The sequence below is a fragment of the Rhopalosiphum padi genome, chromosome 2 (genome assembly GCF_020882245.1).
Source record: "Rhopalosiphum padi isolate XX-2018 chromosome 2, ASM2088224v1, whole genome shotgun sequence".
NCBI lineage: Eukaryota > Metazoa > Arthropoda > Insecta > Hemiptera > Aphididae > Rhopalosiphum > Rhopalosiphum padi.
Window position 1 is genome coordinate 77810800 of NC_083598.1, and position 23866 is coordinate 77834665.

At 25.7% G+C, this 23866-nt stretch overlaps 3 protein-coding genes across 5 annotated transcripts; 1 reads left to right on the forward strand and 2 right to left on the reverse strand.

The window, feature by feature from the left end:
• The first annotated feature begins 652 nt into the window (after positions 1 to 652).
• LOC132921643 (sodium channel protein Nach-like) lies at positions 653 to 6469 on the forward strand. Of its 3 annotated transcripts, XM_060984778.1 has the most exons (11): positions 653 to 909; positions 1818 to 2012; positions 2099 to 2243; positions 2777 to 2910; positions 4139 to 4223; positions 4282 to 4380; positions 4449 to 4632; positions 4722 to 4775; positions 5914 to 6025; positions 6094 to 6218; positions 6288 to 6469. In XM_060984778.1, exons 1-11 carry the CDS (start codon positions 791 to 793, stop codon positions 6467 to 6469), a joined length of 1434 nt encoding a protein of 477 aa, XP_060840761.1. In that variant the 5' UTR covers positions 653 to 790. The 3 variants fall into 3 exon arrangements, with proteins under 3 accessions (XP_060840761.1, XP_060840760.1, XP_060840762.1); XM_060984777.1 differs by having other exon boundaries at positions 6094 to 6469; XM_060984779.1 differs by lacking the exon at positions 1818 to 2012 and having other exon boundaries at positions 6094 to 6469.
• On the reverse strand, positions 6427 to 13374 carry LOC132921640 (location of vulva defective 1). Its single transcript, XM_060984775.1, has 9 exons — positions 13285 to 13374; positions 12103 to 12291; positions 9237 to 9404; positions 8954 to 9121; positions 8656 to 8900; positions 8500 to 8590; positions 8269 to 8385; positions 6932 to 8188; positions 6427 to 6826 (listed from the first exon to the last, which is right to left on the reverse strand). The coding sequence occupies exons 1-9, from the start codon at positions 13340 to 13342 to the stop codon at positions 6606 to 6608; spliced, it is 2514 nt and encodes an 837-aa protein (XP_060840758.1). The 5' UTR covers positions 13343 to 13374; the 3' UTR covers positions 6427 to 6605.
• Positions 13375 to 15240: 1866 nt separating this feature from the next.
• LOC132921641 (uncharacterized) lies at positions 15241 to 22650 on the reverse strand. The gene is made up of 12 exons (XM_060984776.1): positions 22514 to 22650; positions 20632 to 20832; positions 18462 to 18629; positions 17623 to 17867; positions 17469 to 17559; positions 17244 to 17363; positions 16931 to 17167; positions 16633 to 16874; positions 16477 to 16567; positions 16237 to 16356; positions 15711 to 16154; positions 15241 to 15634 (listed from the first exon to the last, which is right to left on the reverse strand). The coding sequence occupies exons 1-12, from the start codon at positions 22572 to 22574 to the stop codon at positions 15474 to 15476; spliced, it is 2181 nt and encodes a 726-aa protein (XP_060840759.1). The 5' UTR covers positions 22575 to 22650; the 3' UTR covers positions 15241 to 15473.
• Between the last annotated feature and the right edge of the window lie 1216 nt (positions 22651 to 23866).

Here is a 23866-nt window from a genome sequence, read left to right on the forward strand (position 1 = left end):
CTATGTTAGGCGCAACAGTTTTAGCAAGATCAAATACTTAAACCTCCCCCAAGATGATCTTTGCACATAGACTCTAAAGTTTGAGTCCAAACTATAGTTTTTATCAACAAAGTATCCTAGTCCTTCCCACGCTGGTCATGAATAGTACATCTGCTTTTAATGTTGGGTAAATTAAAAAAAAAGTCACCAACCATAAATTCAATTTTATCAGCAATACCACACATCTCAGCATTATGGCGTACTAATCTGATTTTTGAGATTCAATATCAATCGCTATAACTAAATACAATTAGTTATTAAAAATTATATTAGACATTATGTTACTAATTATTACATAGTATAATAATATAATACCTCTTTTGCACATCAATTACAAATAGATCAGATAAGTATTTGACGACTTGTAAATAATGTTTTTACGTACTATACTACTATAATATAAATGACGATGAAAGGTATACGTTAACTACAATATGCATTACAAAATTATATTATGTATTGATGTATAATAGATATGATATATAAATGACATTCTAAAATTTAGACTCTAGATCAATCGTATTGCCGTTTCACGTTCGCAACGACTAAATTACAGGATCGAGTTGATTTAATACATACCTAAACTGTACATTACTTTACGTTAATTGACATAATATGGGTCTGAAGGCTGAAAGGAATGGTATATTTTCGTGTTTCCATCCGATAAAAAGCATTGATAGGCTAGCTACTAACCCGATTTACACCATCATTATACGAATAATGAACTATAAAATGTATACTAGCCGATACGATGGCAATAAATATGTATCATTTTAACGCCACCATGCGTAGAATATGGACGTATTTCAGCAACAGCACGGTACACGGCTTCAATTACATTGCCGACAAACGCCGTCATTGGACGGAGAGGTGAGTCAAACTGTCAAAGGCTATTTTAAGTGATATATATATATATATATATATATATTACGATGTAAATATGTCTAGTAAACACTAAGCTGTGAAGTGTGTTGGCACGTTTATCAAGATCTGTTTATTATTTTTGTATTCTTATTTATACACCTACTTTACCTAATACATACAATATAAATATGATTTTTTTTAAATAATTATCGTGATGCAATCAACATAATTCTATACTAAAACTAAAATTAAAAATATAAAATTTTAAAACTTAAAAATGTCAGTACAAATAATCGATGTATGAAAATCAATTTTGAGCAGACACCGTTTTTCAGCCTACATGTCTATAAGGATATTTTACTATATATAATATATATAATATATATAATATATATAATACATATCACATAGACACATAATATATATAATATATATTATATATGATATGCATACAAAATAAATCGGTGACATCGAGTTTCAAGGACCATCGAATTGTGTTCTCGTTGTAACCAGTAGGACGTTCTATTACAGTTAACAGACGATTTTATTTTACTTTATTACTATACGTTGATACGTTTGACACTCAACTGACGCTACTCGTGATTATTATATAAATCAAATTTGTGTTTATGTATAGGTAAAACAAAAGTACAAAACATAATAGGTACATATTAATACAATTATAAAGATATAATTTATTTATCAGTAAAATATAACGAGAAGGTTGATCACACAATAGGAAAAATATATTAACGGCCTGCTCATAAGTCATAATTTTTTCAAAAAATAAATCGCATATGTAATATAATAATTATAATTTATTATATTATTTTATAAAATATTACTACTAGCTGTTATAAAAAAAATTATAACTAAATTTTAAACATGTTTGATAATCTTTTGTTATCCACAAGAGTTTTTTGGGTTTTGACGTGTTTCATATCTTGTCTTGCTACGAGAGAATATCTCCAAGCCACTTGGTACGCTTACAACAATAACGCCGTCAGCTTTGTCACCGACACCACATATTTGGATTGGAACACGAGTTTCCTCTCACTATCGATTTGCGAACAAGAGTCACCAGACAAGTTGTACGACTTGGCTTCCAAGTGCGATCGTCATATTGAATTATAATATTATATTATATTTACATTTTATCAAATATTTAAACAATTTTTCGAAATAACAATTACAGGTTGTATGGCTCTGATCGAGATTTAAACATTGATTTTTATCTACGGGACATCGCGTTCTATGACGGCGCATGTTATTCGTGCGTCACCCATTGTCAAAAAGGAACGTTGAACTGCACTACAAACTACGATCAAATCATACGTGAAGTAAATTTTATAAACAAACATAAATTATGCGACCGTCGAAGCAAGGCTACTGAAATTTTGCTAAGTCTTTATCAATGTGTCCAATAGTCAATATCATAAAGTATATACAGTTAATACAAATATTATTGTTTACGTATACGGTGTGTTTTAGATATTCGAACATATAAATTATATTTATTAAAAAAGATATGATTTAAATTATTAATTAATAAAAAAAATACAGTTTTTAAATTCAGCCAACTGTGGTTTTTATTTGCTATATCTAATAAAAGTACATTATTTTGCTTTAACTATAACTTCGTGAAATTACTTAATTTTATTTTTCTCTAAAATTTGTTTCACGAAAAACTCCGTTCATAATATACGTAATAATATTAGTAATTATTAATAATAAGTCATTGAACAGAGTGACGCACTGGAATAAAAAATTATGTTATATAATCGCTTTGAATGCTTTAATTACATGGTTCAGACAGCGGTATGGTAATATTATTGCACGCGAATCATATTAAATTGTTTAACTCGTCCGGTAGATTCGATCGGAATGTAAAGATCTGATTGGCAACTGCTATTGGAATGATGAACCGTTCGAATGTTGTGATCAATTCTTACCAATAACGACTGAAAGTGGTGTATGTTTTATTGTAAACTCCTTACACACAGTAAAGTGAGTAAAATAAAACGTACAGTACATTTATAACTATAATACCTATTTATTATTAAATTAAACATATTCAAAATAGTTTATTGTACTCAGAAGTGTACATGGGTGATTTGGACAATTTGATCATTAGTCATCACATGGCTTTTTTTTATAAAGCTATTAAATGTTCTTAGATCATTTAGATCATATACGTATATTATACATATTTGTTTATAATTGTTTAAACGATCGAAAGAGGAGGAATTTATCGTCAAAAATACATGTGGGTGAAATGCCTTAGGGTAGTGGTGGCGAACAGCACGCGTGCCAAATGTGGCACGTTGATCAAATTTCAATGGCACGTGAAAAATTGAAATTATTGAAAATTATGCTATTTATAAAGTTTTGATTATAACTGTTATAAGAAATTCAAAGAAACAAATTATATACATTTTAAAAATTGTAATTACAAAAAAAAGGTGTGCTTACTTAATAAAATAATATATAATAAATCAGTAACTTTATTTTTATTCTTAGAAAATTTAATTTCCTTTGGGCACGTGAAACATTTTCAAAACCTTAATTGGGAAAATTTGGCACTTGACCCCAAAAAGGTTCGCCACCCCTGCCTTATGGGAATTTTTTTTCTACATTGGTGATTGGTTAGGTTTTTCTACAGATTTTATCTCCCCCCTTCCTATAAAAGTCATACATACATTACTATTAAACTGATTTACTAAGTTTTTCAACCACTGTTTTGCGGGGAAGTTAACTTTAAAAAAAATTTAAATCTGTCTGATAAAAGTCATTTCCCAACATTTAAAATTTTTAACAAGCATCGAAAATCAAATTGTTGGTACAAATGTGACACAAACAATTTTAGAAACTTACCTATTTTTATACGAAATAATTATTTGTCGAGTGAAATAGATTAACAAAGTAATCCAGACACGTTTGATTTAAATTAATAAACAAATTTTAATACTTTGAATAGTTAAAATAATCATAATAATATATGAACTTCCACACCCGAGATTATAACTTGTCATCTTAGCATTTATGCTTATACCTTATAAACCTATAACTATACTTACTTAAATAACAGTTTTGGAAATCTTATGTACCCAATTATACTGAGTTTATTGTTTACTATCAACATTATTTAGTCCAATTACAATATTTATGTTTCATGGTTTCATGGATGTAGGTATAACACCATAAAATTATTTGTATATTACGATTATGTTTACAGAAAAGATGGAGAAAAATTAAAAATGATATCAAACCGGAAATTAGGACCCGGTAGCCTTTCTTTTACAGCTTACGAGTCTATAAAGGTACATTAATTATTCGCGTTTATATATTGTTTTATATAAATTGTATTTATATGTACAGCTATTTATACACTCACCAGAAGATTTACCTTACGTAAACCATCCACAAGAAGAAAAATTTTTACTGAGTTGGGGTGTATCGTTTATGATGAAATACCAGGTGAAGTATAATATCTTAAAGTGTGTCTAAATTTTAATAAATCCTTATACAACAATATATTATTTTAGATTAAAGAGATCGAGAACGACCCGTTGTTAAAACAAGTAGATATCAAACAGAGGAATTGTCGTTTTCCGGATGAAAACAATTTAAAAGTTTACAACGTGTACAGTAATTCCGCATGCATTGTGAACTGCAGAGCTGAAGCTCAGCTCAAAATGTGTAATTGTACGCCTCATTATTTGAAAATTCGTACGTATTTAAATAAACTAACAAATTATACTTTATACTTATATGTATATTATAATATAATTGATATTTGTGTGTGTCTGTGTTTATAGCGGGAACACCAGTTTGTGGGATCGAAGGTCTTGGTTGTATAACTGAACATTCAGGTTTACATCCCGTTTATAATAAATAATAATAATATTATTAAATACTTACTACTATTCTATTTAGTGATGTACCATGTTGGTGAAATATTGGAACTTTTCCTGGTTAGGCTGTTATTTATTATAATTAATAATTAAAGACATTCATACTTTATGGCGTAGAGAAATATGTATTGAATAATAATAATTTTGAAGACATTATTGATATTGTTTAAAATAAAATTGATTTATAAGATTTAAAAAAAACTATCATTATATAATATTATATATGTATATAACTAAATATTTTTTTTAAACTTAATATTTTATTCTGTTTTTATTAAATGCGAAATATGAGCTATTTTGTTTATTAATTAATAATTAAAAGGAAACATATTGTATAAAACTTTAAAATAAGCATGCATCTATTATAGTCTATACCAGGGGTCGGCAACCTTTTGAAATAACGGAGCCAAAAGTTACAATTTACATAATTTCCCAGTTTTTAAAGAGCCACAAAAAAATTTTGTTTCAATATTTTAGTAATTGCTTATATAAAGGTAATTGATTTTCGATTTAAAATAAACGAATTTATACATGAAATAATATTTATCCATGTAAAAACACACAAATATTTTTAGCACAAAACATATTCAAGTATTTTAGGTAAATGATAATAAATAGTACAATTATTGAATAATAGACAGTTATATCGTTACATCAATGGAAGCATTGGCTTTGCATACATTTGAAAAGTTTGGTACACACTTTTAATTTTAATTGATTATGAAAGCCTGTGCAGATATTTCATATTCTTAAAAACAAAAAATATGTAATGTTAAATAATATATATTTTTTTATATAGCTATTTATTTTTTTTTTTTTTTTTATAATAAAATTATTATTTTTGCGTATGGACCTAGAGAGCCGCAACTTAAAATCGAAAGAGCCGCAGGTTGCCGACCCTTGTATATACTCTAAAAAAAACACTAAATATAGCCGAGACGAAATAAATTTGAGGACTGATAAAATAGTTTTCTCATATGGATATTTTTTATAGTTCATCAACTGTTATATTAAAAGTTTAAATTTTTATCAAAAATCAATTCTGATTAAATATTATGATATTACAGTATTAAAATATAAAAAAAATATGTTGTAGAAATATTTAGAGCACTGAAAACTCGTGATTTCAATAAGTTGGGATTAGTGTGTAATTGCATATCTAGTTGTACTGAGCCAGAATATAACGTTTTGAGCAAAGAAATTGGGTCGTAAGTTCAAATATAATTATAATATTTTATTATATTCATAATAAAAAACATATATTATATACTGTTAGTTTAACTACTGAAGACCAAGATACCGAAGATTTTAAATATGGATCAAAAGTAATCATTGCATTAGATAGACTACCAAATGAAAGACTTAAAAGAAATGTAGTAAGATCTCGTATGGACCTCATCGGTATGTTACACTTCATAAACAAACTATTGAAAATAATAATTTATGTAATAAATAATTTGTTCTATATAGTTTCAATTGGAGGAACTTTAGGTCTATTTCTTGGAGTCAGTCTGTTAAGTATTGTTGAAATAGTTTACTTCTTTGTTGTTTGGACACATAAAAAACCACAAAGCATTACAAATAACGTCAAAAGTAAAAAACAAGTGCATCGATCAATTCAAAACACTAATAATTTGCCATTTTTACATTGAATTACTTTATGTACATCTAAAAATAAAAATTAATAATTCACACATAGATATTAGTCAAAATATTAAACACGAATAATATGAGATAAACCTTATCATAATGTATTAAAATAATTAATAAATAAACTTAAAACAAAGGTTATTCATTTCTTTTGTGACTATTCGTCGTTAGTTCCATGTTACAAGAACTTTCAGTATCCGTTTCAATGAAGCGCTCATCCATTTCATCACTAGAAGGTTTATTAAAACGCGACAATATAAAGGACATAGTGAACTTAAAAGTGAGAAGTACAACACTTAGGGCAGCGATGTATTTGATAATTGTAACAGTATCAAATGTGTAAGAAGATTTCTTGTTTTCTATTAACATAAAAAATAAAAATCACAATTTAAATTAAAAATTAATTGTAAAATAATATATAATAGCTATTAATTATTTATACATTTTTTTTCGCATAAACTCACCATTTTGTTTTGCGTGTTCTGCCAACTGATTATCAAAGTTTTGAATAGAATGATTATATACCAAATTGTTTAATTCCGATTTATCGTGTTTTAAAACTATTATTGGCTTTTCATTTTTTAAGGGTATACTAGTATTCCTCAAATTCAAATTATAATAAGACTCGGTTGTTATATTAAGAACATTTTTATTGTTTAATATTCTACTATATTCAAATTGTTTTAAGTTGGGATTTGAACGAGAGATATCGATGACGGCCATTTTTTTATCAGGAACAATGGAGTCGTTTAAATATGCGACTCCACTCGGTACGCGAGTCGTTGAATTATTTAACGTTGTTTTGTTTTCATTAATCGTGGTATTCTGTTTGGTCTGTTGAGTGTTAAGTGATTTATTACTCAACTGTTCAACATTGTTTGGTACACTTGATTTAATTGATAATTTAGTAGAATTATTTATTAATGCCGTAGGGGACGTGGAATTTACCACTAAATATTTAGTGGCTGTGGTAGATGAATTTATTTGTTTTACAATAGATACTATTGGAAATGTAAAAAGTGGTTTAACGGTTGAGTTAGAAAAATTAACAGAAGTTTTATTTATCAAAGGAGAATTTTCCATCACAGATTTAGTGATTATGACATTAGGAATAGAAATCACTTTTATGCTAGGATTAAGTTTATCTGGTCTGGAAATTGTATTAGAAATATTAGGCAATATCGTAATCATAGGTATAGTTTTATTTTTTATTAAATGTTCAGTTGATGAGCTAGAAATATCAGGGATTAAAGTCGTAGGAGGTGTATTCATTATTTTTGAGGAATTGCTTTGATTGTTCACCACTATACTTGGAAGAACTGTCGAAACTTTAGGAATCAAACTCGTAGTAATATTATTGGGATCAATAGAACGAAATGTTGTAGAATTAGAAACTAAAGCAATTTTTGGTCTTTCGGTTGATGTTGTAGTAGTTGATGGAATTAATACGGTTATAGACTTCGTTGTTGAATTTGTCATAGACATGGGTGTAAATGTAGATGTAGTGTTCAAATATTTAACATTGCTTGCTGTTGTGACTTTATCAATTGTTATTGTATCGTTGGGTCCATTTTTGATAGTTGTTATTAAAGGACTAGAAGTTGTTATGTTTAAAACGGTTATATTTAATATTTTATTTTTTACTGGAGTAGTAGCTGTGGTTGGAGTCACAGTAGTTGTAGTAGTTAAATATAATCTTGTGATATTATCCACTGGTTTAACTGTAAATTAACGAATTTTATGATAATAAATATACTATAGTAAGAACACAGATGAAACGCAATAGCCAAAAGGTACTCACTATATGGACATTTAATTTGAATGTCTGAACAACAGTTTTGATTATTAAAACATTCCCAATCACATGAACACCTACCGTCCGTTATTTTTCCACAGTTATCATGACAACTGTTTACCTCTATAAACAATCAAATATTTCACATTACAATAGTATTATGTATTCATTTTATGTGACAAAAAAAAAAAATTTAAGATACAAAACAATAAATCATAAATGTCATATTATATTTACCTTCTTCGTACGGAAGATTATTACAACTATCACCCTCTGTAATAACTATATTATCAATGGCTGCCCTACAACTTTTCCCTTCAATTACGATCTACAAAGTAACAAAAGAATAATATTAAATATACGTTTTAAAATACACAAATTGAATCTACTCACTCTAGAAGTAGTATTAAATTTATACAATCCAATTATAGCTCTTCCTTCTCCTTCGTGAGTTTCCCAGTGAGGTATGCCACCAAAAATGACTTTTAGAGTAGGAAGTCCGTTTGAACTTCCTGACAATACTTTATATGCAAATATTAAACATCTTTGTTTACTTCTAACTGAGCTAAATGGCGGTGATAACAATCGCCCTGTAGTAGATGAACCATAATTTCCAGCATCCAATGATATATAATTACCTGATAAAAAAAAAAACTTAAATTTTGTTTAAATTAATTATATTTCTACTAACTTTTAAAATATTCAGAAGATCCTGGTGGTACGTGACGCCTGCTAACAAATAAAATGAATGACATTTTATCAGCTAACCAATCAATGTCGTTAAAAATATCATTTTTCCAACCACAAAATCTTTCATCTGACGATTCGAAATCACAGGATAAATATATTTGATCATGTTCTGTTTAAAATATTTGGTTAATATTAAATTAATCAATGTTACACAAAATATACGCATAACTCATATATTATAATATATGCATTAATTTAATATTAATAGGTATATGTTTACTCACCTTTACATCCTTTCAATTCTTCATTCCATTCCAAATCTTCATTGCAATAAACATAACTTGGACCATCTATTGTATATCCAAAATCGCATATCACTTCTAACTTAGCACCTTGATTGAGAACATCTAATCTTCCATGAGGTATTAGATCTTGAATAGGACAACCTTCTCCTATTATGTACAAATAAAAATATAGAATATAAATAATTTTGTGAATCAAGAGAAAACCTCTTTTCTCGGATACCTAATATTAAATATTTACTTAAACTTTAGACTACAGTGCGGTTCAAACGACGAATACAACCCACAGTAATTTATTTCGTATTTTAAGAAAGTATTACTTTATTTACCTTGTAGATAATTTACTGTATTTATTCATCGTAGTATTAAAAAAACCATACAAATTTTAATTTTCTGCCTTATTTCCTTATTGCATTTGGAAATGAATTAAAAATAATAAAAATAAAACAGATTAGAAGTAGATAATAACACAATATGAGATTTATGTTTGAAAATATATCGTAAAATTACGCAAATATCTAAAATCTAAATACCTACCCGATGAGTTACTGATGAAAATAAAATGATATGTTTATATAAAAGAAAAGCCATACATTTATAATATATGACACGATATAATATATTAATAAAAAAAAATCAAACAGCACAAAATTATATAGTGCTCTATAATATTTTGTGATGTTTAATAATTGTATTCAAATACTTAATAATCTGTAACAACTAACAAATTATCTTTTGTCCATTGCGTGATTATGCAGATTATTATTTAATTATACATTAATGCCCGACTTCATACTTTGCCCGTAACGTAACTGAGCAATAAATTTATAATATTATAATATGTTTATAATACTTCACACTTCATATTTTATTTCACAGTTTATTTAATTAATTATGAAAAGAATTATTTTATTGAAGAAACATTGTTACATGTTATATACATACACTTTGATATGGATTGCTTACATTTTTATATTATTATATTTAGTTTGTAAACATTTATTAATATAATTTTTCAATATCAAAAGCGTTTTTTTTTTATCACATTTTCCCTTTCTTCTATGACATATCATTAAAATATTTGTTTAAATGTTTACATTACAATAATATATTATATTGCTTTCGAACTATATATGAGCATTACTAGTTCACTACCTACTCATTAGATCTTCAAAAAACGTACAATAAAACTTTATATTACAATGCTGAGATATTAAATTGAAAATGTTATTCTTATATGGAAACATTTTCCTAGCTAGTTTTATGATTATTTTTATATTAACAAAGACTTATAATATGGTAAATATTGATTCGAATAAGAATTAAGATAGACAATGGTGATTGGTAGTAACAAGTAATATTGTTTGTTTATATAATTTAGGTACCTATTAACTTGTTTGTTATACTATACATGTGTACTATTGAGTTATCTTTGGTTAGTAATATATTAATAATATTATTATTTTATTTAGAATAACTTAACAAAAAAAAAATGTTTTTCAATCCATACACAATAATCATTAGACAATTTATATAGGTAGAACGCAATGTTTGTGTGTGTGTGTGTGTGTTAAAAAGAATCTCATTACTCAGGGATTTGTTGGTTCACTAAAAATGAATATTTTTTCAATCTGACATTTTCTTGGAGGTTTTTGTACCAATTTTAGCCTTTTATTTATCCTCTACCACTCTAGTTATACAAGGTTTTAAGTTTTAGGTGATAAAAAAAAAATAATAATAATAATGTTTAGTAATTTACTTTGTTATCACAGTCCACGACTAAATAAATTATTTTGTTAGCATGTATCAGATTTTTTCAGGTTGTAAACTTAGTAATAATAAAAAAAAAATACAGTGTGTTTTTTGTTGTTTTTGCTACTGAACTTTGAATTAAATAATATCTAATAAATTTAATTTAAAAGTTGGTGCTTCGATAATATATTATTATATATAAATATATAATATTCCACCTTCGAATCTTTGTAATAGTACTATAGAAACAATACATTCAAATACGTCAGAGTAGATCTACAAACAGTTTCTTTCGCGTGACTAATTATACGTAGAATTATCTCAAACTAGGGACCCTAAAAATCGAATAACTTTAATTCCTACTGATAATAAAACTAAAAATATTATTTATTCGTAAGTTGTATTAATTACATTGTTTGTAAATCATCCTTTCATTTTCAAATATGATCGTTAAACAAATAAATAAAACTATGTTTATTGTTATGATTTTATCAACGTTTTTATTTATTCTATATATTTTTGGGCAAAGCCACGTGGGACTGCTAGTTATATATAATTTCAGACCTATATTTTATACTTAATCAAAATTACTCAAATAACCGTCTTAAAAAAATGTATAGTTTATTAGTTTACATTTAACGGAGTTTAAAAAACGAACATTTATAATTAAGCTATCAAAGAAGTTGTCTGTGTAATTCAGTAATAAAATAAAAACTATATCTTGAATTATTGTTGAATGGTATTTGTGAATTTGTTATAAATATTTATGAAGTAGACTAATACAATTATTGTCATAAATACGAAATACTCAAACTTTATGATCCATCATTTTTAATTTTTTCGACAACTTAATCGAGTAATATAGAATAATAATTAAACATATTATAATATTATTTAAGAACTTAAAAATTAATTAGGTACCACACTGTAAGTTTATATTTTTTTTATCTGTTCCGTTGTCGTTTTAGTGTATTAAATTTGTAGTCTTGAACATTTTTGCCCTACCGAATTTTATTTCCTGAATTTTATAACTTTGTCATTGCAACTGCTATGTATAATGTATATACTACTAGTGAATCGATTAAATCAAACTTACTAGCGCAAATCGGATTCTCGGTGTCCCATTGCCCTCGAACACAATTCGCTACCTCGTTACCACGAACCAATTTGAACGGTGACAGGCAAGTAATCCTCGCTACCCGTCCTGAAGACCGCAATTTTACTCGACCGTTGTCTAGTTGTATGTTCGGGCATCGAGTTCTCGAAAGAGAATCACATTCTAATACTGGAATCAAGCACATGATTTTTATTTTTTATTTGTCAAGTTAAAAACGTAATTATTGCTATAATCAGCTTTCCACAAACTATAATAATAACAAATACCATAACATAGATGCGATAATAGCTTTTTAATAATAAAAATATTTTCAAACAAATAATTAAAAAATAGTATTTCAATAAAAATAAGAATAATTCAAACAAATATGAAATTAATACTGAAGCCAAGGTTGTAATAATATGTTTTTTAAAATTGAATCGAATAGATATTTATTATTTTTCTTTAACTGACACAAAAATCCCTAGTACTCCTCAAAATTTTTTTGTTGGCTTTTTTGACAGAACTTCACATTTTCTATTCTTCTTAACATATTGTGTATAGATCTGAAAGTCAGTGTCTACAAAATTTAATCTATGATTAAATTTTTTATTTGATTATATTAAAATTATTATTGGCTTATTGTTGGAAATTAGTATAAGTTTTCCAACTGTCAGAAGTTTCTAAGTTACGTATTACATTTATTTTTATAAGTATAGTTTACAATACATAGAATATCCATATATTGGCAGTACTAATTTTATGTTTTTGGTAATAAAAAAATTCAACATTTCCTTAAAATACTAAGACAATCAAAAAACTGATATGTTGCTTTTAACAGTTGTCACCATTAAAATTTCAAATAATTAAAATTTAATAAAAACAAACATAAATTATTGTGCCAGATTTATTTATTGAAATCTATTTTTTAAGTAGATGACTCTATACTTTATATTATATAAGTTATACAACTTATCAACTCGTAGTCTTACTCAAACCCGATCAACCCAATATAATATCTGTGTCTTGTGTATTTGTTTAATATTTAAGTTGTCATGTTTTTAATGATTATATACTATATAGTTATAGTAAAATGTAAATATAAAATTGTGCGCATGACACACAATTTATTATTAAAACCTATTTTTAAATTAAACCTTTTAAAAATTATATTATACTAACCTTTACTCAGATACAAGTAAACGGAAAAGACAAATACAATACTGAATCCGCGGACCATCGTGAATAGGTTTGTGAACTATTCACACTGTAACTGAATTCAGGATTGTCATGTATGCTTGGTACGTACACCACGACATCCTCTTTATCGCGCACCGGAACACCATCAGCGATAAACAAAAATAACATTAAAGGTCAATTATAGATTATATATTATGTTAATAAAGAATTTACATATCACGAAAACACATTTTTCGATTGATAAATGAAAAAGTCTCAAATTTCTTTTTTTTGACTGGACAGTTGACAGGATTATTTGATTAACTGTTTGAGTACTTTTCGCTATATAATCAATAAATTATAATATTTTCAATTTTCACACGAAATACAATGCAGTTTAAGTAAATATGTAACAGTATGATAAATAATAAACGCAGAGCTAGCTCATACTTTTATTTAGTATTTTATTTTCTATAATTAAAAGTTGATTTTTTTTTATTATTATTATTTAAATATAATAATATATCATTTAAATATATTATACCAATAAGGGTATAAATCATATTGAATCTAAATAATTAATAATGATAAAAATGTATCAGTTATGGCGTTTTAACCGTCAATTTTAACATTTGTAAATAGTCTCAATGATCCATTTCTTAACTATCTTAACAATTTTAAAAACTATAATACCATTTTTATATCATGCTGCAATTACTGATATTTTTACAATATACACACTATACTTATGTCTCGTATGAAATCGTGTGCAAACGGTCATCCAATAAATTTACCCATACGTCTAGCCGTCTAGGCACAGATGAATAAAATAAGTACGCGTTTAAACTGCGCAATATATCAAAACAGTCAACAAACTATAAGATTTTGTTTGGTAAAATATTTTTATTAAAAAAAAAAAAACAATTTTTAAGATGATTAATTAAATATTGTTTAGTACCACTTATATACCTAAAGAATGCAGTAAAATAAAATTTATATAAACTATAAAGGAAAATTATAATCCTGTATGGCTGTATTCCTTCATCGGGCACTACGGACTAGAGAAGATAGTCTAATAGTTAACTAATCAAATATTAAAATTATTCATAAATTAAATATGTATACTCAATATATTGTATAATATATATGTAAGCCTGCTGTAATTTAAAACTTATACTATATAATGTAAGGTTTTTTTAAAAAAGAAAATTTATCCTAGATACCATCAATATATTTATACTAGTATATCTAATCTAAAAACATGAAAAAAATTGGATGAAAGCAGTTATTCATTGATAATATTACAGTCTTAACCTATACTAGTTTAAAGGTACATACCTATTTTAAGCTTATAAAATATTATGACACTAATACTGCTTTAGACAACTTATTAGGAATTCCAGATATTGTAAAATAGAATAAATTTTGGATCAGAGGAATTTCGTGAGGCACTACGTAATAGTAAATACTCGTATAAAACCATTTGGTTTCTTCAATTATTAATTTTTATATAATTTAAGTTAAATAATTGTCAACTAAAGACCTATCTTATAAAAAGTGCGTTTATTGCCTTACTGTCAATATACCTACCTATAAAAATGTTTTTTCGTATTTCATTGAAATACAATCACATTTACTTAAACTATTCCAATATAAAGAGTATAGACTTACATATTTTCATTTCTATGTTATATTAAGTTACTATAGGAACTATAGCACCTTTGATGATACTACAGGTTTGATAGTTTTAAAAAATAACAGTGGTACAAATATTAAAGGAAAAAAGCAGTCCACGTTTTCATTATTTGTTTCTATAGGAACATAATTTTTTTTTTTTTTTACTTTATTTGCTTTAAATTTTTAATCAATAATAATAAAATAATAACTAACGTAACAAACGTAATTAAAATATACAATCTTTATATAATTTAAAATAACAGTGAATGAAAAACAGGAAGTTAGATTATTTTTGATGCTTATATTATAATTAATATAATAAGTATATCTACGATAGAACTGAAGTATATAAAAATGAACAATTATTAGATTGTTTAAAAAAATTGACAAATAGTTCAATAAATACATTAACATAAATCTAGATAATTAATACATTTAAAAGAAAAAAAGCACTCAATAATAAAATCCATTCTTGTAAATTATCTATCCAATAATTCAACTCTTAAATTTTCAACTCAGCGAAAGCTTGATCTTTCATATAGATAATAGATTGGTTTCTTGATAAGCAACTTTATAAAGTGATAAAAATGCTTTAAAATGAATAGTATAACACTTACAGCAGCAAGGTATACAATAATATAAATGGTATTATATACATATGTCAATGTAGCGTTCTCTGTACAAACAGAAATTACAAAATATAAATATCAAAAAATGTAAAAATTAAATATACAGCATTTTTAAAAACTCACCGTTTTTTTTCGAGTCCTCTAAAAGATTAATAGACTCGGTAGTTACAACTGGTAAATTGCTATAATTATTGTTGAATAAAAATACGTATGTGTTTACAGTTTTATTATATTTTAAAGGTATTATAGAGTGTTCAAGATTTAGTTTAAATACGTCAGTTGTTAAATTTTTATTGGAAAAAGTAGACGTGTTAAAATCATTGTCAATATTTAGTGAACGGCGAGTTATTAAACGATTTAATGTTGAATTTGTAAAATGCGTTGTGTTCGATAACTTGTCAGTATTCGTTAAAGTAGGCATGTCAATTGTTATTGCATCGTTGTAGCCTTTCCTGGGAATAATAGTTACATTTAAGATTTTATTTCTTTCTGAAGTCATCATTGAGATCAGTGTAGAAGTTGTCGTAGTAGCTAAATATAATCTAGCAATATCGTCCATCGGTTTGACTGTAAATTAATAAATTTTATTTTGATAAATTATAATTAATAAAGTATAAAAAAAAACGTACTAAAACGTAATAATACGTACTATACGGACATTTGATTTGTATGTCTGGGCAGCAGTTATTATTATTATGACATTCCCAATCACAAGAACAACCAATACCGTCTGATATTTTTCCACAGTTGTCATGACAACTGTCGATCTCTGCAAATAATCAAATTTATCACAATAGGATAGTATTGTAAATTTGCAAGTGATGAATACAAAATTTAAGTTATAAAACGATAAATTATAAATTCAAATAATTCAATACTATACTTATACCTTCTACGTACGGTTGTTTATTACAACTATTACCCTCTGTAATAATAATATTATCAATGGCTGCCCTACAACTTTTCCCTTCAATTACGATCTACAAAGTAACAAAAAAATAATATTAAATATACGTTTTAAAATATACAAATTGAATCTACTCACTCTAGAAGTAGTATTCAATTTATACAACCCAATTATAGCTCTTCCTTCTCCTTTGTGAGTTTCCCAGTGAGGTATGCCACCAAAAGTGACTTTTAGAATAGGAGGACCATTTGAATTTCCTGACATTACTTTATAAGCAAATATCAAACATATTTGACTATTACTAACTGGGAGAAGTGGCGATAACAATCTTCCGGTGTTAGTGAATTCATCATTTCCAGCAACCAAAGATATGTAATTATCTAAAGATAAAAAATTAACTTTAATTTTATCTCAAATTAATTGTGTTCTTATTTACTTGTAAAATAGTTAGAAGATCCAGGAATTACGTGACGACTGTTAAAAATGAATGATATTTTGTCAGCCAGCCAATCAGTGTTATTAAAAATATCGTTTTTCCAACCACAAAATCTTTCATTTGACGATTCGAAATCGCATGATAAATTCAAAATGTAAGCTGCAGTAGTCACCGTTTTTGGTGTGACAGTGGTTTTAGTTGTTAAATATAATTTAACAATTTCGTCCATTGGTTTAACTGTTAATTAATTAATTTTATGTATAAAAATTATAAATATATTATAATGAGAACACCAATGAAATGAAATACTCACTATACGGACATCTGATTTGAATATCTGGGCAGCAATTATTATTTTTATAACAAGACCAATCACATGAACAACCAATACCGTCTGATATTTTTCCACAGTTGTCATGGCAACTGTCGATCTCTGTAAACAGTTAAATATCACGTTATGATATTATTATTGTGCTTAGCGAATTCAATGTTAAATTTTATGTAGAATGAACATAGATTATTTTTCACGCTTATTTACCTTCATCATACGGTCGTTGTGTACAGCTATCATCCTCTGTAATTATCAAATTATCAATAGCTGCTTTACAACTACTCCCTTCAATTACGATCTATAAAATAAGATACATAAAATGAAACACACGTTTTTAAAAACACAATTTGAATATACTCACTTTATTTGAAACATTAAAACGATATAACCCAATTATAGCTCGTCCTTCCCCTTTGTGAGTTTCCCAGTGAGGTATTTCCCCGAAAATTACTTTCAGTGTTGGACGATTTTGTGAATCACTTGATGTAACTTTGTATGAAAATTGTAAACACCTTTGTTTACTTGCAACTGGAAGGAGTGATGGAGATAATAATCGTCCAACGGTAGTGGATCCATAATTTCTCGCATTCAATGATATATAATAATCTAGTTTAAAAAAAAATATTTATGTAGTATATAATTCAAATTAATAATTTTAAAGTTACAATGTGCTAAATTTCTAAATCCAATCTTGCCGGTAATTTATATTTAGAGATGTATACATATTGTTTAATTATTACAGAAACCATTCTAATTTATGGATTACGATTATTATGGAAAGGTTTTAAATTTCAAAGCTCAACTACTGCAAAATAAAATAAATGTTAAAAATGATTCAATATCTTTTAATATGTTATAAATTATGAAACATTTTCATTTAATAACTTGTAAAAATATTTGTAACATTTTTTATCTTCTTAAATATAAAATGTATATATGTTCCACATCATAAACACAATTAGGAATTTAGGAATGTAAGTCAATGTTTATAAAGTTAATTGTTAATATTCACAAATACTATGAAATTGAAAAAAATGTAATGTATAGATTTTAAATAGAGTATATTTTAATAGACACATTCTAAATTATTCATCTACTCGTATTTCTGAATCGTGGAGTGAGGTGAGAAAGCAGCATAATGCATACAATATCTAAAAACGTTTTACCTTTTAGAATTTAGCAGTATAATTAGGTACTTACTTGTAAAATATGGAGAAGAACCAGGTGTTACGTGATGTCTGTTACTATTTGATAGGACAGGCGTTTTATCGGCTAACCAATCAATTTCGTTATAAATATAATTTCTCCATCCACAAAATCTTTCTTGTGCTGATTCAAAATTGCAAGATAAATGTATTGGATCAACTTCTATAGAAAAAAAAAATGTATATTCGTTTCACTTATGAAGATGACCAGCAGCACGTGAAATATTATGTGTTATTAAATTATTAAATGGCTTACAAGTTGCAAAATCAAAAATATATTTTAGAGGATATAGTATTTCAAATTTAAATCATTATTACAATAAATTTCAAAAATAAAAGAGTGGTTATTATCCATAAATATAAGTCATGAAAAATAACTTGAAAATGTAATCAAAATGTTTCATAAATAATTATTATTGAAACTTAAAACTCTTAAAACTACAATTTGAACCATATTTAAATATCAAATTTTTATTGAAATTAGATATTTAACGTAGAATAACAACTTAAATTATTTTGTTGTAATTCAAAAATGATTTAATTAATAACTACATTTTCAAAATATTTATATACATACTAATATACTATTAATATGTTTACACTGTGAACCTATCCATTCTATGGTATATCAGCATCGACTTATAAGTTAATAATATAATAAAATTTAATATTATAATTTATTATAATATAATATAATATAACTAATCAATGATTCTAGTAATAATTAGTTCTATATTTAACTGACTATACAATACTAAATAAAATATTACTATATTAGTTATATAAATATAATGTTACAAAATATTCTCAGAAATTGCTAACAAACAGTCTCCGTTTAGAATCGTTTTTTCATATGCAATGATCTATTATTGAATTAAAATTTAACACTATATCTATTATAATGAATAATTACCTTCTTAATGATAAGCTTTACTCACTCTACTATATAGCAGAGCGAGATTTTTTATATTATTGTATTAAAATGTACAACATTATAAATTATAATATACAACACCGGCTCTTAGCATCTGACGTTCAATTAATAATACAATCATTATCTATACACTATTTAATAGAAGAACAACTCTTGTAGGGTACATGGCAAAAGTATATATTTATTTATTAGCAAAAGTTAAATAATCCGTACAATGCACGAAAATAGAAAACAAATATCTAATTTTTCATAATTATAGACACAAACATTTATTCAATGATTAGCTTTTTTATATTGATTTTAATTATCGTTGAACAGTAATTAATCACTACAATTCTACATAATGGCAGTTATAATAAAATATAATCATTCATTGTAATTTTTAATATTGATTTAGACAAAAATATTGTAAATCAATTTTTCAGAACTACCATAAAAACTAAAAAGGCATTTAAAATCACACGTTGGCAGTTTACCCTTTATATTAAAATATAAAATAAATCTAAACAATTATTTTAATATCTTATATTGTATTACTCCAAAAAAATAACTAAGAAAATGAATTTATATGTGTGTTAATTTATATTAGTTGATATTCTATATTCTATATATTATATATTATAGTCAATACAAATACAATATTATCATATCCATTGTAAAAATTTATTTTTCTATGCGACTTATTAATCGATAAGTCGTTCAAATTCGAAATATATTTAATTATGTACTCAAATCCATTTTTATGGAGCTAATTTAAGCATAAATCTAATTTAAAATAATATGTAAAAAGTACAAATTATTACAGAAACCGTAGTCAGAATTTTTTTTTTTTAAATTTTTGTCTACTATATTACTTACTTATCATCTATTTCTTTATAATTTTATTAATGTAAAATGATATAAGTATGTAACTGTTTATTGTAATCATAAACCAATAACAATTTGCAATTTACACTTTCCTATTATCGGGACAGCCTTAATTATTTTTGGGTAGATACATAGCCAAAAGTTATAACGCTAAATTAAAATAAAACGTTCCCTGAATATTAAATAAATAGTCGTGAAAATTAAAATTACACACAACCCTATTATGGCCTTATATGACCTTATAATTAAACTATGAAAATCCAAATTTAATCGAAAAAAACCATTTTAATATTTTATATAAGTAACATAAGGCTTTAAACGATTTAAAATCGTATAATGCGTTAATAATAATTAATCAATATACTAGCACATATCGGAGATTCGCTATCCCACTTTTTTCCAATACAGGTCATCGTCTCGTTGCCGTTTACCAGAACGTACGGCTGAATACATGTTATTTTAGCTATGATTGCACCATCTGATAATATAAATCTCACATGGCCATTTATGATCTGTAACTTCTGATCACATTGATCTTTAGGTGGTGCGGACTCGCATTCAAACACTAGAAAAAAACATAGACAATGTAACGTGGTAATCCAATTTTTAGAAAACACTATGATCCCTGAATTTAAGTTTACTATAACGTTAATAACTCAACAAACTTAAATATTTATAAAATTCAGTAAGAATAATAATAATAAAAATAATAAAAATAAAATCAAGGTATTACACCTAAAGTTACAGTTTAAGAAAGATAGAATAATAATTTGAAATCTGTCTTACATAGAGAGAAGTATAATAATAGATACGTAATATAAGTAATATACCTAAGCCTAGTCTTAATTGGCTTTCATACATATGAAAATATAGAATATATACTTGATTATTACACTTGTGTGAGACAAAGAAAAATATTTACTGGTGTGTCGTTTTAAATTAAAAATTAATTTTAATAACATGTGAGTAAGTTAGTAAGTAGCTATATCAATCAAAAAATTATATTATTCAATTTTCTACATTTTAATCCCTTTAAAGTTTAAATATATTTTTACTATTTTGTAATTTTTTTAAATTATCGTGGTAAGAAATAAATCAATAAAATAAATTTGATAAATTTTTCTGGAATATATTATAAAAATACAATTTAAAATAAAACATTTCATTTAAAAAATTCAAAAATTCTAAGATTAATACTAGTATTTTGAATAGCAACAACAATTTATGAACTATCAAAATCACTATAAAATTAGTAAATATAGGACTATAATCTGTTACTTATTTTATTTTTCACTGCTTTTATATGGAAATTGTTAACTAATAAGTAAATGAAAAAAAATCTCTAAAAGAAATATCATAGATACTTTTTCATAATATTCGTTAATATATTTGGTGATTTGTTCTTTAGTATCGAATAAATTTAAAAGTAATGATTTTAAAGCAAATTGAATACAGAACAAGAACAACGTATTTAGTTATTAGCAAGGTTCGGAACTTATAGCACTTAAAAACATTAAAATAAGCGCTAAAATGAAACGCATTGACACCCACGAAATATACATACAAAGTCTGAAAATATGCATTTAACATATTTATTATTCAAACATTAGTATTAGTACTTATAGTAGTAAAAATAAAATAAATACATTAAAAATTTAAAAGAAAAATATTGTTTTAAATATTGGATAAATCTGTAATATTTCTTGATAATAGACACCTCAATTTTTGAACTTTATTCGTGAACTAAATAAATATAGGAAAAATTAAAAATTATATTTTACATTTAAATTAATAAATGCATTATTTTATATTTTTCTTATCTTCATTGTTACATTGAATAATTAATGTTTTCACAAGTTAAAAATAGCGAAAACATACGAATGTACGATTGCATTAATATAATTTTTTTAATTAAGTGCTTCACTTTATTTTTCTCATTGGTTGAAGTATGTAGATATAGATTTTATTTAAAATTTGAAGAATTTTTCAAAATATGCAAAAAAAAATGAAAAACTCCAAAAAACGCACTATCTTGGAAACTTTATGAAATATGCAAAAATATGCACATTCAAATTTCTGTTTGGATATCGAGAAATAAATTTATTTCGCTAACTGCTAATTTTTAGAATTGCATAAAAAAAATATACAAATCCTATAAGTCCCGAACCCTGGTCATTAGTATTAAAATTTAAAAACTTGTATGGTTTAAACTATTATGTAATAATTTATAAAATTTATATACTAACCTAAAAATATGTTCAAATACAAGCACACGGAAAAAATAAGCATAACATTTAATCCATACATAGTGAACACACTGAACAGATTTATGAACGACTCCTGTCTCTTACGACAATTAAACTTAGAATGTCAAAACGTTTAAACCTTCACTATATAACGTATAATATAATGTGTATACTGTATATGTCCATATTTTAAACCAAGAAATCTTCTTTATCAACTATGTTGCGCACGCACACTGGAAAACCAGTGATAACCAAAAATAACATTAAAAGTCGATTATTTAAGTCAATATTTTATTTAATATTAATAAAAAATAATATACATAAACAAAAAATAAAAACCTATATGAAATTATACATATTTATCTTTAGTATATATAAACTAATACCTATCACACGACACTTGTTATTTTTAAAACATTTTTTTTCTGTAATATTTAAAACTATCTTCTGAGCTAATCGAATTTGATCTTTGAATATCTTTTGATTTCTAAAACATACATTATATTAAGTTTAGATTGTACAAATTAGTATTTTACCAGTTTAAACCAGTACTCAACTTTGGGATGACGCGGGAGCAGTAGCAGCTATCCTATAGTAGAAGTGTAGCGCCTGCTACACCTTTAATTAGAGTTGGATGGGGTGGGTTGCCTATGTATTTTTTCGTATGCGAATAATAGAAATAATACTTCGGAATATTTTAATAGTATAAAACTGCTCGCTATTATAATAGTAACTATTTTTTTTTAACATGTTTAATAAACTATTCAGTAGATGGGATGTGATATGGATGATTATTATTAAGGGCGGGTGGTTACTTCTAATGTTTCGCTACACCAATATGTTTATGAATAGCCGCCACTGCGCAGAAGAATGGAGTACCACAACTAATTTTTCAGAAATTTTAGCGTACCCCTACTATTATTTTTAAAGGGAATTCGCATGGGACGCTTCATAATTCTGCATTTTTCACAAAATGCGAGAGATACCATCATAATTTGTCTTATGAATTATTTCATAATCGCGGATCTAAAAATTATAATAGGTATGTACTAAAACGTATGCAATATATTGTCAGTTACCACTTTTATCATTATTCACTAATATTTGTTATCAATTACTATAAATTTAATGATTGTAATTTTTAATTTAATTTTCATTATCATAATTGTTATTAATACAACGTACTGTAATGTCTGCCACTAATAGATTTACACCAAATAGCTATGTAAAAATCTTGGATAATAGTTGGTAAAAGAAATGCGGAAGAAAATTGTTATCCAAAAAGGATAAAATTTGAAGATAAAAACAACATTAAACTAATAATAATTTATGACACTATTTAAATTAATACTC